Source organism: Schistocerca serialis, chromosome 1, assembly GCF_023864345.2.
Source record: "Schistocerca serialis cubense isolate TAMUIC-IGC-003099 chromosome 1, iqSchSeri2.2, whole genome shotgun sequence".
Classification (NCBI taxonomy): domain Eukaryota; kingdom Metazoa; phylum Arthropoda; class Insecta; order Orthoptera; family Acrididae; genus Schistocerca; species Schistocerca serialis.
The window spans coordinates 768,895,271-768,911,998 of NC_064638.1; the positions used below are offsets into that span (position 1 = coordinate 768,895,271).

Here is a 16,728-nt window from a genome sequence, read left to right on the forward strand (position 1 = left end):
ATTGGCTGTACTAGGAGGAGGAGGAGGGGTGAAAGGTATGCTTTATTGGTGTTTCCTTTATTATCTATTATTGGCTGAAATAGCTGTTTTCTATTGGTCTTTATATTAATCCACCCCATTGGAGGAGACGGATGAATAGCGAACAGGTGATGGCTGTGACGTCACACTGTTTCCATGCTGTCCAGAAGCCGGCTGCGGCGTGCCATTGCTTTGTGTGCTCGCGACCACTACTGTGGCTCTCCGCGTGTCCGCATGGGCCGCCACGGCACTGCCGCCGCTCCGTAGCCCTGCTATTGCAGGCAGCCAAGACCTCGGAAGCTTGTACCCGTCCTCTCTATTCATGTTGGCGGGTCTTTTGGCTATTTCTATCGCCTCTCTAATCTTTCTTTTGAAAGTGAGAGGCTGTTTCGCCAGGACGCGGGCTTCTTGAAAAAATATTGGTTTCCCACACTCGTCCCGGTGTTCCGCCACTGCTGACTTAGTGTGTTGTTTCAGGCGGATATATCTTTCATGTTCCGAGAGCCTAGTGCTGATCGGACGTCCCGTCTCACCTATGTAAACTAATCCACACGCACAACCAATTTCATACACGCCAGCTGTGTGTAGTTTGTCAACTGCATCCTTGGTAGAACCGAGCATGTCTGATATTTTGTTTCTGCTTCGGAAAATTGGTTTGATGTCGGCTTTTCGTAGAATTTTGCCAATACGTTCGGTGACCCCTTGTACATATGGTAACACAGCAATGCTCTGTGCCTCCTTCTCCTCTTCCCTATTAGTCTTCTCCCTTGTCGACATGGTGCTGTCTATCATCTGCTTCCCATAGCCATTAGTTCCGAAGATGGACCTGAGGTGTTCAAGTTCTGTCTTCAGATGTTCTTCGTCGCTTATCCTGTACGCTCTCTTCGTTAGCGTGTGCAGGGCGGACTTCTTCTGCGTGGGGTGATGGTGGGAGGAGGCGTGAAGGTACCTGTCCGTATTGGTTGGTTTCCTGTACACTTTGTGGCCAAGTTTACCATCAGGTTTTCGATAAACTTCCACGTCGAGAAAAGTCAGCACCCCATTCTTCTCTGTTTCCATTGTAAATTGGATTTTTCTATGCTGTTGGTTAAGGTGCTTGTGGAAGTTCTGTAACTCCTCTTCTCCGTGGGGCCAGATGACGAAAGTATCATCGACATAGCGAAGCCAACAATTTGGACGTAATGGTGCGGACTGGAGGGCTGTTTCCTCAAATGCCTCCATGAAAATTTCTGCTGCGATAGGCGATAGGGGTGAGCCCATAGCTACACCGTCAGTTTGTTCATAAAATTGACCTCTCCACCTGAAATAGGTGGTCGTCAGACAGTGGCGCACAAGCTCACATACATCAGGTGCCACGCGTTCTTCTAGGATGTTCACAGTATCTGACACTGGGACATTCGTGAATAGGGATTTGACGTCGAAGCTAACCATCAGATCTTGGTCCGTAACACGCATTTCCTTTAGGAGAGACACGAAGTGAGTGGAATCCTTAACGTAGGACTCGGTTTGATGCACTAGGTGTCGGAGCCTAGGTGCCAGTTCTTTCGCTAGGTAGTAGGTCGGCGAATTTATACTGTTTACTATGGGCCTTAAGGGGAAGTCGGTTTTGTGTACCTTCGGTACACCATATATCCTTGGTGCCTGTGTCACTTGCGGGATGAATCTTCTGGCCTTGTCGAAATTGATTCTAGAGTGCTTGAGCAGTGCCTGCGTCGTTTTGATTACCTTGGCCGTCGGATCTCCCTGAAGTTTCTTGTAGATAGGTTCTGCGAGAATATCTTCCATTCGTTTGTTGTAATCAGTCGTGTCCAAGACTACAGTGGCGTTGCCCTTATCTGCCTGTACCACTACTAAGTGGGGGTTGTCCCTGAGTTCCTTAATGGCATGATATTCCTCAGCGTTGATGTTTTGCTTCGGTGGCTTTGCTTTATTCAGAACTCTGACCGTTTCCTGCCGGATCTTCTCCGCCTCGGCCTGTGGCAGATGACGTACCGAAGCCTCTACGGATTCTATAATATCTTCTTTTGGAACTCGCTTAGGTGCGACTGCGAAATTCATCCCCTTGGCCAGGATTGCTGTGGTTGCTTCGCTCAAGGTGTGGCTGGAGAGGTTGACCACTGTCCGTCGCCTGTCCAGCGTCAATGTTTCGTCCGTGGCTTTCTGTTGTAGTTTGTCGTACTTTCTCATCTGGCGGTTAGTAATACTATTGCTGGTCCTTGATGCTTGCTGAAAGGTTAACCTGTCGACTTTATCCCAGTCTTCCATCTGAAGTTTTCATTTAGCAGTTAACGTAAGGCCCTGATGAAGGCTAGCTGCAACGCTGGCCGAAACGTTGGCGCAATTTAAAATTATGACGATGCGGTCTGATACCCTGAAGAATTTTATTGAAGGATTCAAACTAATTGTTTATACCATGTATATTGACATAAATACATGAGTGATGGACTTATATAAGTAAAATAGATAAATCTGTTGGAACAGTAGTTAAACCAGCAGCGCAAAATGTAGTTCCATAGTGCAAGCAAAGCATTTACACACAGTAGCATATGCAAAATAAATTAATTGATGAAAAACAGAAGCAAAATCTTAAAAGCTTGTCAGCTAAATATGAATAAAATCCATCATCATGAAATATCATTAACAGTCACAACAAAAACTTAAGTTCATTTATCACCAATACTTTGGTGACAAATACCTAACTAACAAATTAATTTAATTGGATGGGTAAAAATGTACTCACAAAGTGGTGGCAGGAGATCACACATATAAACATATTAAAACTTTCAGAGCCAGTGGCTTGTTCTTCTGGCAGAAAGTTTGAATGGGGAAGAAAAGAGGGGGAGAAGACTGATGAGGTTTAGGAAAAGGGGGAGTATGGAAAAGTTGCCGAGAACCCTAGTCGGGAGACCTACTGGAGAGGATGATAAGGAAATTTCCTTCCCTTCCCATCCGGTTGATCTTGTAGGAACCACCTGGTAACACAACAAAATCGCACAGTGGACTTTGGTGTTTATTCTGTGAAGAATGTTATTTACAATGTGTTTATTCTTTGGTTTTGTTCTAGTGCATGCGATCTTTTTTTATATATCTGGTCTTTGGTATTGTTCCTGTGTTCAACATCATGCAAAAATAAAGTTATACTCTTGAACGCATTACTCTTTCTCAAAAATAATTATTAATTAGCCTCAGTAGCTTTAGTGGTGACTCCAAACACTGAACTTGAAGAAAATTATGATGTAAAAACAAGAGAATTCATCGACTTCAGAAAGTTCACAGAGGAATGAAGAAATGCAGCTGGTGAACCTTCAAGAACAGATACATGAACAACTTGAAGCACTGAAGTTAGCATTGGAGAGGCCTATTACTCCAATGTCAAACACGCGTGCGGCCGTACAAACCGACAGCCTGACAGAAAAACATGCAGCACATAAATATGCGAACACCACAGTTCCTGCCAGACAAACTACAGCTATGGTTTGCAGTGATTGAGCTCACATTTGCCCATAGCAAGATCCATGATGAGCAGACCAAGTTTGCGATAACGGTGAAAGCGCTGGATGCTAGAGCAGCAACAGCAGCAGAAGATGTAATGCTCTGACCTCCAGCAGAACAACCGTATGCAGCATTGAAAAATGTATTACTCACTGGAATGCATAAACCGTTAAATAAACGCATGCAGCAGGTGCTTAAAGAAGAAGCTATAGGTGACAGGACACTGTTGGAATTTTGGAAACATTTACGCGGTATCGTCAACACAGAAGAATTGTCAGATGCGACGCTGAAACACATCTGGCTAGATCAATGATCAAGCATGGTAAAAGCCACACTAGTAACTCATGAAAAAGACAACATGCAGAGCCTCTTGGAGATAGCAAAGTCCATGCGGCTGTAGGCAATCCACAGATGGCTTGCATGGCAATCTTTAATGGGGAAGAAGCGTAAGAAGTGATATCAGCAATACAGAAGACTCAGCATACAGACGTCAACAAAATAATGCAAGAACTAACATGACAGATGACATTATTGGAGCAACAGGTCTCACAATTGCTACAGAATGAAAACAGCAAGGCCAACGGCGAAATTCAACAAGGACGGGTACGTTGGTACCATCAACACTTCGCGGATAGAGCAACAAAGTGTGCACAGCCATGTGTGTACTCAAACGTGAGCGGCGGCCATCAGTAGGCACAGCGAGCCGCCGTAGCACAGAAAAGCACCTGCATCAACGAGGTGAGATCGACGCAATCTACGGACGGGTGAGTAACCTCAATAATTTTCTTACCACCTCCAAACAGCTTCTTCAGAGATGTCAAGTCTAACCGTTGCTACCTAATAGACTCAGGATCCGATGTGACTGTGCTCCCCTTTACTGACCATCAAGGAACAGATGGCACTCCATTGATGCAATTAACCGCAGCAAGTAAATCGCCCATTGTCGCTCATGGCATGTGTAAAATTGAAGTTGCTTTAGGTTTCTCACAAAGCTGTCAGTGGACCTTCATTGTGTCAGAGGTGATATTGGGTGCAGACTTTCTTTGTGACATGCACATTACCGTAGATCTTGCTAATGCACAGATTAAACGATATCAAGAGACAGTAGATGGCATCACGGAACGTGTCACATGCCGTAAGTGATAACATGGTTGTAGAAAAATTCGCAGTAACTCACAAAACTGTACACCGCATTTACACCACGTCCAGTCAACCAATACATCCACGGCCGCGCAGGTTAGCACCCGATCGGTTCTTGGCAGGAAAAGCAGGATTCGAGACATTACTGGCATCAGGTGTCAATCGTAGATCAGACAGCTCGTGGGCATCACCCATACATTTGGTAAAGGAAAAAGATGAGCCGTGGAGACCATGTGGCGATTACAGGAAGTTAAACGCATGTACTATACCAGATCATTACCCAGTGCCTAGTATTCGCGACTTCACAAATCAATTACCTGGGCCAACGATCTATAGCATTATTGATTGTAAAAAAGCTTATCACCAGATACTGGTGGCAGAAGAAGACATACTGAAAAAAGCAATTACAACACCTTTCGGTTTATTCGAATATGTCCGAATGCCTTTCAGGTCAAAAAACGCAGCTCAAACATGGCAACAATTTATTGATGAAGTGTTGCGCGGGTTGAAAGGATGCTTTGCTTATCTTGATGACATATTAATCTCATCGACAACGGCAGAAGTACACGAGAAGCAACTGTCCGCAGTGTTCTACCACATAAACCACTACGGAATAATAGTCAACAAAGCAAAATGCGAACTGTGAAAACAGCAAGTGATGTTTCTAGGATATGAAGCTTCGGCAGAGGTCATACGCCTGTGAGAGGACAAGGTAGCAATAATCCACAACATGAACCGCCCCGAGACTTACCATCAACTCAGAAGATTTTTAGGTGCGGTAAATTTCTATAGACAGCATTTGCCCCGAGCTGCACTAGGACAAGTGCCCTTGACAGACGCTCTCGCGGGTAAAAATGCAAAAGGCAAATGAGTGTTGCAATGGAACTCGGACATGGAGAGAGCATTTCAACACATAAAGGCCGACTAACGAAAAGCAGTACTCATTACTCATCCGGTACCAAAAGCACCTCTGTCAATAGTAGTCGATGCCAGCCAAGACGCGTTGGGATCCGCACTGCACCAGAAAGTAAATGACAAATGGCAGCCTTTGGGTTTTTTCCTCACAAAAACTTACAGACCCACAAAGGAAAGGAAGCACATATGACAGAGGACTATTAGCGATATATGAAGCTATCTGGTACTTTTGCCCGTATGTAAAGGCAAGGGCATTTACTGTATACACTGACCATAAACCAATAATCTTTTCATTTAGTAAGTCACAGGATAACTGTTCTCCATGTCAGTTTCACCACTTAGAATACATCAGTCAATCTGCCATAGATATCAAGCATATCAAGGGAGTCAAAAACATAGTCACCGATTTCCTGTTGTGGGTCTCGGTTATTTCACAAACCATAGACTAGGATCCACAGCAGGTGCTAATGACGCACATCTCCAACAGTACTTACAGTATGTAAGAACCGGACTTCAGTTAAAATTAATCCAGCCAGCGGGCATGAATGTGAAGAAATGGTGCGACATAACTATGAACAAACCCAGGCCTTTCTTTCCAAGGCAACTACGGAAAGTGGTTTTCGACAGCATTCATGGATTCAGTCGTCCGGGGAAGCAGAACAACTATCGAACTACTCGCGGAACATTTTGTCTGGCCAAGTATAATGAAGGATTGCCGTGGTTGGGTAACAACATGCATGCTGTGCCAAAGGAACAAGATTGGATGACATGTACATAAAGCAGTTGGAGATTTTTCCCCGGTAACAAATAGGTTCTCCCAAATTCATTTCAACATTGTGGGCCCTCTACCACCGTCGGAAGGCTACAAGTATTTGTTGACGTTGGTGGACTGGTATACAAGATGGACAGAAGCTTCTCCACTATTGGACATTTCAGCAGAGATGGTAGCTTGAGTATTTTTGGCTTCTTGGATCTCCCGTTTTGGATTTCCACTATACGTGACAACTGATCAGGGATGACAGTTTGAATTCACTTTGTTCCAACAATTAGCCAAGCTCTGTGGATCCCGCCATCACCGCACAACCGCTTATCACCCAGTGAGCAATGGCATGGTTGAGCGGTGGCACAGGACATTAAAGACAGCATTGATGTGCCATAAGGACAGCTGGACTTCAGTGTTGCCAGTGGTGCTGCTAGGTCTCCGAACTTCCTGCAAATCAGACCTAGGTGCATCTGTGGCTGAACTGGTTTATGGAGAGAACCTCAGGCTGCTGGCAGAATTTTTCATTGAACCGATGGAAGCGACAGCGGGCGACATGCCTTACGTCTTACAACAAGTCTGCAACTACATGGCACAGCTACGACCTACATCTGGTTCTCGAAATGGCAGCAACATGCCGTTCGTTCACAAGCAGGTTAGCGATTGCCCTTATGTGTGGCTGAGGACAGATGCTGTACGAACACCTCTTCAGCCACCGTATACTGGGCTGTATAAAGTACTCGCGAGAGATGAACATACGCTGCAGATAAATCATGACGGGAAGTGACAAACAGTTTCCATTGAGAGAGTTAAACCAGCGCACATGTGGCCGCCCTGTGATGAAGAAAATCAAGACACCTGTGAAGAACTGCCGTCTACACAATTTGACGAAGAGGTGTTGCATGCAGAGAACAACACGCCAAGCCAGAAGCAGGAAACCACACCAAAAGTGCTTCTCAGAGAAGCACTCTAGGGCAGGCAGAATTATAAAATACAAGTATCCTTACGTGCCGGAGCTGGGCTCTACAAAGGGAGGGCTGTGTAGGAACCGCCTGGTGACACAATGAAATTGCACAGTGGACTTTGGGGTTTATTCTGTGAAGAATGTTATTTACAGTGTGTTTATTCTTTGGTTTTGTTCTAGCATTATGTCATCTTTTTTTATATATCTGGTCTGTGGTATTGTTCCTGTGTTCAACGACATGCAAAAATAAAGTTATATTCTTGAACGCATTACTCTCTCTCAAAAATAATTATTAATTAGCCTCAGTGGCTTTAAACTCATTCTCACGTGATGAGAAGGAAATTTCCTTGTAATCCTGTCCTGCAGGTCTCCCCTGACACGGGTTTCTGGGCAACTTTTCTGAACACTACTCTTTTTCATAAACCCCACCAGTCCTTTTCCTTCACCTCTGTTCCTTCCCATTCAACCTTCTGTCAGGAGGAGGATCCACTGGCTCCAAAAGCTTGCAAACTTTAATACTTTTATATGTGTGTTCTCCTACCGCTGCCTGGTGAGTAGATTTTTTTATCGATCCAATTAAATCATATGTTCAAAAATTTATTGTTTTTGCTGATATAACTAATAAGGTTGTCACAATTAGAAATAATAAAAGCAGTGTAATATTAGTTCACAGCTACCTAAAACTGTTTAAATAACAATAAACTTCATGTGATCAAGGAAAAACAATTGCTGAAAGCCACGTGAAAATCTCTTGAGTTCCAACAGAATTTAATGTCCAGAACTCACTCCCTCAAAATTATTCGAAATCCCAAAATATTTATGAGTGTTTAATTTGCGACCACCAGAAACTTATTAAGTCCAACACATGCTATTCTAGGGCATGCATTGCACTGGCTGCACAAAGACTTTAACAGCCTCTCATCCTGAAAGTTCACCTACTAAAGAATACAAGCACTACTCTGTATGCTCTTTAAGCGTTTAGTCAACTGGCCACTACTGAATTCAGTACATGTATTTGCAAAATGACCACCATTCAGTTATAAATACTAACTTCATATATAAAACCTAGAGCATATAATAAATGATCATGATCAGTTTGCACTGTATATTAAAACATTTGTTCATTATTTCAATATATATGAATAAATGAGTGAATACATCCTCTACTATGATGTCTTCAAATTTAAACCACAAATACATGTTAAAACACTGAATTATGATTGGTTAGATGTAATGATTGTTTGGATAATGGAATCGGATACTTTTGCTGATTTCATACTATGATAGAATGAAGGTTTTCATGACTGGATGTCATTGCTACTGGTAAATTTTTTGGAGTATAAGGTCGTGGTTCATGAAACTCTTCTGCTCTAAACATTTTGTTCAGAACTGCAGTGGATGTCTTCAGAGGCATTGCTCCTCTGTTGAGTTGTGGCGGCTGATGGGTCAGATGCCAAAGAGTGACATATGTACTCTAGGAAAATGGGTGTGGCCTGAGTTACACCTGATAAGCAGAGATGATCCTTGTCGTAGATAAAACTTAGATATCAATTGTCGTTTTGTTAGAGATAAAAAAACTGTTTAGCAATTCTACAGAGCTACTGTCCGTATGTCGTTAAGTTCCATGGTTTCTTCTTTCCTATTAAAATTATCCCTATGTTTATATATTTCAATGGCCTGCCTACATAGCTATGGATAATAATTCATCATCGAAGATAAAATTTTTGCTGCAAAAAAACTTCACTTTGTTACTTCCTGGCTGAAGAGCTTGCCCTGCTACAGCCAATTTGTCTATTTTCCCTGGGCAGCAAAGACTTTTGTATCCCTTTAGCCGTGTATTCATGCTTCTGTTGATTGTCCTAATATAAATCTTACCTACAAAGAATTTTATATGCGTCATGTTCTGACAAAGGAGGGCGTTAATTCATAACATATTGGAATGCTTGACCCATTTTCTTTGTTGAACTAAAAACTGGTGTAATAGCTTGTTTCTGTAAAATCTTTCCAATCTGATCTGTTACTTTTTTAATAAAAGGGAGAGACTGTGTTTTTCCATCATTGTTTCTCATGCTTGTCTTTCAACCTTCCATTATTTGGTTGTAGAATTTTGTTTACTTCTTTCCCCAAATAGACATTTTCCTCAAAAGCCTGCTTTAGATGTTTTAATTAAGCATCCAGGTACTCTGGCATGCATTTCCTTTTGCCTCTGTCTGCAAGACTTTTAATGACACCTCTCTTTAGTTGTAGATGGCAATTAGGGTTCTTACTTAAATATCTATCTGTGTGAGTTACTTTTCGAAAAACCTTATGTTCCTAATGTCCATTGGTCTGTCCCATAACTAACACATACAAGAAAGGTATTTTGCTGTTAGTTTCTGTTTCCACAGTGAACTTGATTTTTGTATGTATATTATTTAGAAAACCAAAGAATTTGTCCAAAGCTTTTTTACTGTGTGCCCAGACCACAAATGTGTCACTCACAAACCAATACCAGTGAGATGATTTCTTATTTGCTTTTTCTAAAGCTGAATGTTAAGATTCCTCCTTACAGAAATTAGTTATAGCAGGACCTATGAAAGTACCAGTTAAGTATATTATTGTGAATGTAGTAGCAGGTATGCATACTCTCCCCAAAGAAATTGCAAATGCAATCCGGTTTGAAACCACCAGAGTATTGTGCCACAGTAAACATGTGGAAAGCAATTTAATAAGGCTCTCAGAGTTTTAAATACAGATGAAGAGATAGTGATTATTTGTGCTGATGAGGGGAATGCTACTGTCATTATGAATCAACAGGCCTATCAAAGCAAAATTCATAAAATTGATCTTCCTCTGAGACCCATTGTTAGCACTATCAATTCTCCCATGTATGAAATACCAAGATACCTGGCAGCTCATTTGCAGCCATTTATTTGGAAAACTGATTCATACATAAGACTCGCTTCATTTTATAGAAAAAATTGAAGGGCTAATCCTCGCTCATGGTGATATCCCTGTAAGTTTCGACATAGTGTAGTGTCTTTATTCAGTATGACTCCAGTCAATGAAGTTACAGTTTTTATAACAGTTATTTTCCCAGGAGATTTGTCCATTCTTTTCAGACATTACCTTACCTCCAGTCAGTTCCAATTGGATGATGAATTTTATGAACAACTTGATGGTCTAGCAGTGGTTAACCCATTACGTCCTGCTATAGCAAATTTCTATATGTAGAAATTCGAACAGTCAGCTTTAGAAAAACCAGATAAGAAACCCATCTCACTGATATCAGTTTGTGAATCACATTTGTGGTCTGGCCACATGGTGATGAAAAAGCTTTGGACAAATTCTTTGGTTTTCTAATAATATAAATACAAAAATCCAGTACACTATGGAAATAGAAAATGACAACAAAATACCTTTCTTGAGCATGTTAGTTATGAGACAGACCAATGGAAGTTTGGAACATAAGGTTTCTCCAAAAGTAACGCACACGGACAGATACTTTACATAAGAACCCTAATCACCATCCACAGAAAAAGAGAGATGTCATTAAAAGTCTTGATGATAGAACCAAAAGGATTTGCATGCTGGAATACCTGGACGCTGAATTAAAACATCTAAAGCAGGCTTTTGAGAAAAATGGTTATTCGTGGAAAGAATGAAACAGAATTCTATGACCAAGTAATGGTATGTCGAAGGGCAAGCATGAAAAACAATGGTGAAAGAATACAGTTTCTCTCCCTTTTATTAAAATAGTAACAGATCAAATTGGAAAGATTTTACAGAAACAAGATATTAGATTGGTTTTTACACCAACTAAGAAAATTGGTCAAGCATTACAATCTGAAAAAAATTAACACTCTCCTGTGGAAGCAAATGGCGTGTATAAAATTACGTGTACGTGTGGTTAAGATTATTTTGGAACAACCAACAGAAGTGTGAGTACACAGCTAAAGGAATACAAAAATCTTTGCCAGCTGGGGAAAATAGACAAATTGGCTGCAGCAGGAGCATGCTCTACAGCCAGAAAGTCCCAAAGTGAAGTTTTCTGATACAAAAATTTTATATATGAAAATGAACTACAGCTGTGTAGAGAAGCTGTTGAAATATATAAACATAGGGATGATTTTAATAAGAAAGGAGAAATGTTAATGTCATATAGACAGTCGCTTTGCAGAATTGCTAAACCCCTTTTTTATCTTTGACAAAACAGCAATTGATAGGTAAGTTCTATCTTTGACACGTATGATCTCTGTTTATCACGTGTAACTCAGGCTATGCTCTCTCTTTCTCCCCCCCTCCCTCCAGAATACACGTCCCTCTCAGCCGTCCGACCCATCAGTCAGCAAGACTCAACAGAGGAGCAACGTCTCTGAAGATGACTGCTGCAGTCCTGGACAAAACATTAGGAACAGAAGAGTTTCATGGACCATGACATTATACCCCAAAAAGTTTACCAGCTGTGATCTCATACTATGTTTTTATGTGGAGAAATTGTAGTTACAGCACAATTTGCGTATATTTTCAATAAATTGTTTATATTTCATGTGATTATGGAAGTAACATGTTGACATGATTGCTTACACAGTCAGCTTTCAGATTAGGAGTACATATCATACCTAAGTACATATTCCATGTTTTGTTCATTTGTTATAATTTTTGTAAGCTGTTATCATTAATATGTTGGGAAATTTCTAAGTATTATGTTTTAGCCTCCACCTTTATGCTCCCTACTAATAGACCTTGACTGCCAGTTGGGATATTTTTGTCTCGGCTGGCTCTCCCAAGGATCTCAATAGTTCTAAGGGGATGTTGTCTACTCCAGAGGCCTTGTTTAGACTTACGTCTTTCTCTGCTCTGTCATGGTCTTGTTGCAGTACGTCATCTCCCATCTCATCCTTGTCTAATTCCACTTATCTTCCTACAATATCGGCTTCAAGTTCTTATGATGAATCTAAAAGTTGATGCAACCTCCAGTACGAAGAACACCCTTTGCAGCACCTTTTAAAAAAACCACCACCAAGAGAGATGCCTCAACCTAAATTCAAGCATCAGAATTGGCCACAAATGCATTTATTTGCACCTGCACTTGAAAATGGAAAAACTCTTTGTCAGTTTATCTTTTGAACAAAAATATTCAATCTCAAGAAGCCAAAAAACAAATATCCTTGTCCATATAAATACATCACTTCCAAGTATAGAGAAATGTTCATCCAAAAGGTGACCAAAACCAAAGAAAGCTGGTTTGAAGCCATCCAGTCACTGAGAATTCTCACTTCTCATGGCAAAGGTAGTGTTGTACTCATTGAAGTCCACAAGAGGGACCAAATATCCTGACAGTTTTTTCCAGCATCAGCAAGGCAAAGAGAAAACAGAAAAGAAAACTCTCATTAATGGGTAGTTCCCCTAATACTATGGAGCATAAATAGGTTCAAAACTCTCATAGAATAGATATAACTTCTAGCATAGAAAAAGCCATTTTTCATATGTCTCCAGGAAACACACTTGAAAAATGCTTATACCCGATGCTGGAAACCTACTCTCTCTCAGAAGAATCATAACAAAACCTTTGTTGTAAAAGGGCTGAGGGTTAGGTAGCATTCCATTTTTTTTTAAATTAAATTGGGCTTCTTAAAGTATTATTTTAGCATCTTTTTGAGCATTTTAAAAGTGTAAATATAACATCTGTACTGGTAAAAAAATAGTTGTCTCATATCACATCTCAAAATCTGCAGTCTGATTTTTTTCGTCAGAGGTACGAGTATGTGGTACCAGCGTGTACCATAACAAATCAAGCAGTAGGTAACATCATTAATTAGTAGCATGTTACACTCCATCTGTTTCTCTCATCACCATCTTAAAGGCAGTAGCTGTTGTCATGCATGCATCAGTGAAGATACTTCCACCTCTTGAGCCACCTCTTAGAGGCTGTTGTAGACCTCATATAGCAACTGACTTCTGAACAGAGGTCAAGCAGTACATTTTAGCTCAGCCACAGTGCTGATTCAGCCACTGACTTTCCTCTCTATTCAGCCACCCTCAAAGATACTTCAGAGTGGGAAATGAACATTATCTGCTCTATCTGGACACACATTCCAAACAGAAGGGAACGTGAAAGGAAGCTGTTGAAATGAGTGCTGAGCTTGAAATGAGTGCTGAGCAAAGAGAACTTGATGCTGTATAGCCAAATAGCTGAGTGTGAACATGAAAACAGTGTCCAGGATGGATGATTTATGTTAAAGAGTGATTTGTCTTGCAGCTAAGGTATTCCTATCAAAGTCTTCAGAACACTCTGCAAAACCGTCTATCCCTTGGTGGAATTATGAATGCCATTCTGTAATCGTAGACAGGTGAGCAGCACTGTGAAGGTTCAGACCAGTCCATCAGAAGAGAATCTGTCTTTTGGATTGCAAAGGCAAAAACATGGCAAATAGTTACAGATAGCAGCAGAAGGCCATGACAGAATTTTCTGAATTCCAGTAGTTGTTTCACACCAGCCATAGGAGTATGGAAATCAATCAGAGAGGCATCTGATAAGAAAGTGGTAATTTACATATCCCTCAAAGTAGCAACAGTTGTGGCAGCACAATGCAGGACATGCATAAAATTATTTTCTCCTTCTGTTCTCATAATCTCTGAAAAACGAAGTTGTATGGTATGCTTAGTTGACAGTGAACAACTGGTGTTTCTCCTTTAGTCAGTACTACATCCCTAGTGTCTCCCCATTTACTCTTCTTACTTTGCAACACTGATAATTTTTTACATTGATTCTATGACTTTTCAACCCTGAGAACATGTCACTTATTAATTACAGGCTCATGCTGAAATACTACATCAGAAATATCCAGATCTGTATAAAGATCCTAATCACAAACCTGAACTAGCCATTGCACTAACAGATTTTGAAGCACTGTGTGGATTCCGACCAGCTGAGGTTGTCAAAAATTTTATGAGACGTACGTATCTGACACATTTTGCATAGTTGTATAGTTGTGTGTTACAGTCATGAAAATTTTGTGATAATCTGTAGGATATTAAGTTTTAATACTTCAACCAAATTACGGGATGTTAACATATAAAAGGACTTTTCAAAAGGTCTGCACACTGTAAGATAGAATTGAATAAAATAATTTGTTTTACAAAATATCTTCACAGGCCTTCAACATAATCTCCATTCTTGCATATGACAGCTTCCCAGCATTTTGAGAACATCTGCATTCGAGATAGGGCACTTTCATTGTTGAGCTGTCTGATTACTCTGATCATGCCATGGAAGTTTCATAATTGAATCAAACCATTTTTCATGGAGGTGTTCCTTCAATTTGAAAAAAAAAAAAAAAAAAAAAAATCAAAATCTGGTGGGCTCATATCAGATTACCCACCCATATCTGTTGCACATGTCTCTCACTGGCAGGGCAGTGTGTGGTCTTGCATTATTGTGCAAAATGAGGACACCAGCTGCAAGTATGTCAGACCTTCGGATGCAAAACATTTTGCAGGAACAGTTTGTAGTACATGCCTGGGGCTCTTTATTGTAGCTATGACTCCTTTCATGTCATATACAGAGACCGTCATCAGTTTCAAAGGGGGTGACATGATTTAGTTATATATTTTTAGTTTTAAATTTATGCTAATAATGGTAAGTCTTTGAAGATACATGGGGAGGGTGGCAGACTGAACAGCTGCTATTGTTAAGTTTGCCTGTATCGCTACCAATTTTCGTTATGTCTTCTAAAGTAATATCCACAGATGTTATTGCTTTATGTCATTTCTTCTTAATAGCAGCAGCTCCAGAATCTTCTTCTTCAGCCTTCTTCTTAATAGATAAATAAATTTCTTCTGACCGTGTTGTGTCAATAAGGCATTGTTTTCTTAATATAAAATTTTTGTAGAAGGAATTGTAATGGACATGTCTTTTTCCTCCTCCCAAATAAAACCCCACTCCAAACTTATAATAAACACTGCATTGAATACTTTTTGATACAAGTTTACACTTTTTTCTTTATACAAAAGATGGAGTGTCACCATGGAGGAGTCTGAGACAGGAGAAGTGATTAACAGAAGAAAACTGTCAACAAATGAACATTAAATACTGGAATTACTGATATAACATTGATTCTATACCATTTACTTTTCACATATCCAGTTTAGATGCACTACGAGTTTCACCTTCGATTGTTGGTGGCACAAGTTTTTCGGCCATGGAGAGTCAGAATTTTTCCATTGCAATGGCTGAGACTTTAGTTCTGGCCCAAAATCTCGTCTCCAGGTTTCATCAAGTGCAGCAATCCTTTTCAGAGACTATTCTTCCTCTGTTTGATAATATTGGAGCAATTCTTCCATGACCTGCTCTCTGATCTTCTGTCAGATCATGCAGAACCCATGTAGCAGCAACTTCTCTCACCAATAACTTTTCAGTTATGATTCTGTAAACTAAAGTTACAAACATTCTAACCTCATATGCAGTTTCCTCATCTGTTTTTCATCAATCCCCTCTCAAAATGTCATTAACAATAACCTGAGAGGTGTAGTATGTTGCAGCTGATGGCCTTCCACGTCTTGCGTTGTTCTCAGTGCTTACCTGACCTTCACGGAAATGAGCAGACCACCGTGATACTGTCCTACTTCCCACAACACTATTGCCATGTACCCCTTTCAAAGTGGGTTCCTTCCACGTAGGGTTTAGATTTTGATGTAGGAATTGTGGTCACTGTGTGTAATCCAACGTGACTCATTTTCAGCTTCCATTTTAAAACTGAATTACTCATAATGCAGCCATACAAACCAGCAAACACATATATGACTGTCATGTCTAAAGTCTTACTCTCAGTTGACATGATTTTCAACTTCATCACAACACCATAACAATCATGCATGCACACTGTACAGGACTTTTGAAATGTGTGGCCCTTGTAGAAATTAAACCATGTTCTATAAATTATTGTTAATACATAAAACTTGACACATTTGATACCCTCCCTTATCCTTCTTTCAATTGCAGTGTAATTTTTATTCTGATAAGAGGGGAGGGATATTTATCATATACAAAATGGTTTTCACTGACATAATGCTAAAACTGACTGTTCTCTATTAATTAGTATTTTGCAGGACTTGACCACAAAATGGACAGGGATCAGATTATTAGATCTTATGTAGTCAAGAGATGTGTTTCCTTAAATAATAGCTAATATCATGATTTAGCACTGCAGCTAGTAAATTATGTATCTGTATATCTGTATTTTCCTGCTCTTGGGTACACCAGTCATTTCAAAGTGGTTGATGAATTACTGGACTGAATTAATGTTCCAGTTGTATAAACACGAACATCAAAATGGGTGAAAATGTAAGAAGATTGATGTTAAACAGCTAGCACACTGTTCAGACTGGTTTCTCCACCATTGGATGGTTACTTGCTAGTATGCCACTGACACATTTATTTCAGAAGTTCACCAGATAA

General features: G+C 40.3%; 1 protein-coding gene across 8 annotated transcripts in view; it reads left to right on the top strand.

Annotated features, from left to right (window-relative positions):
- The window catches only part of LOC126482723 (mannose-6-phosphate isomerase), a 123,771-nt gene that overhangs the window by 34,814 nt on the left and 72,229 nt on the right, over positions 1-16,728 (top strand). For all 8 annotated transcript variants that reach the window (XM_050106562.1, XM_050106559.1, XM_050106560.1 and 5 more), the window contains one exon: positions 14,086-14,227. In XM_050106562.1, the coding sequence (XP_049962519.1) occupies positions 14,086-14,227 (142 nt within the window). The remainder of the gene's footprint in view (positions 1-14,085; positions 14,228-16,728) is intronic.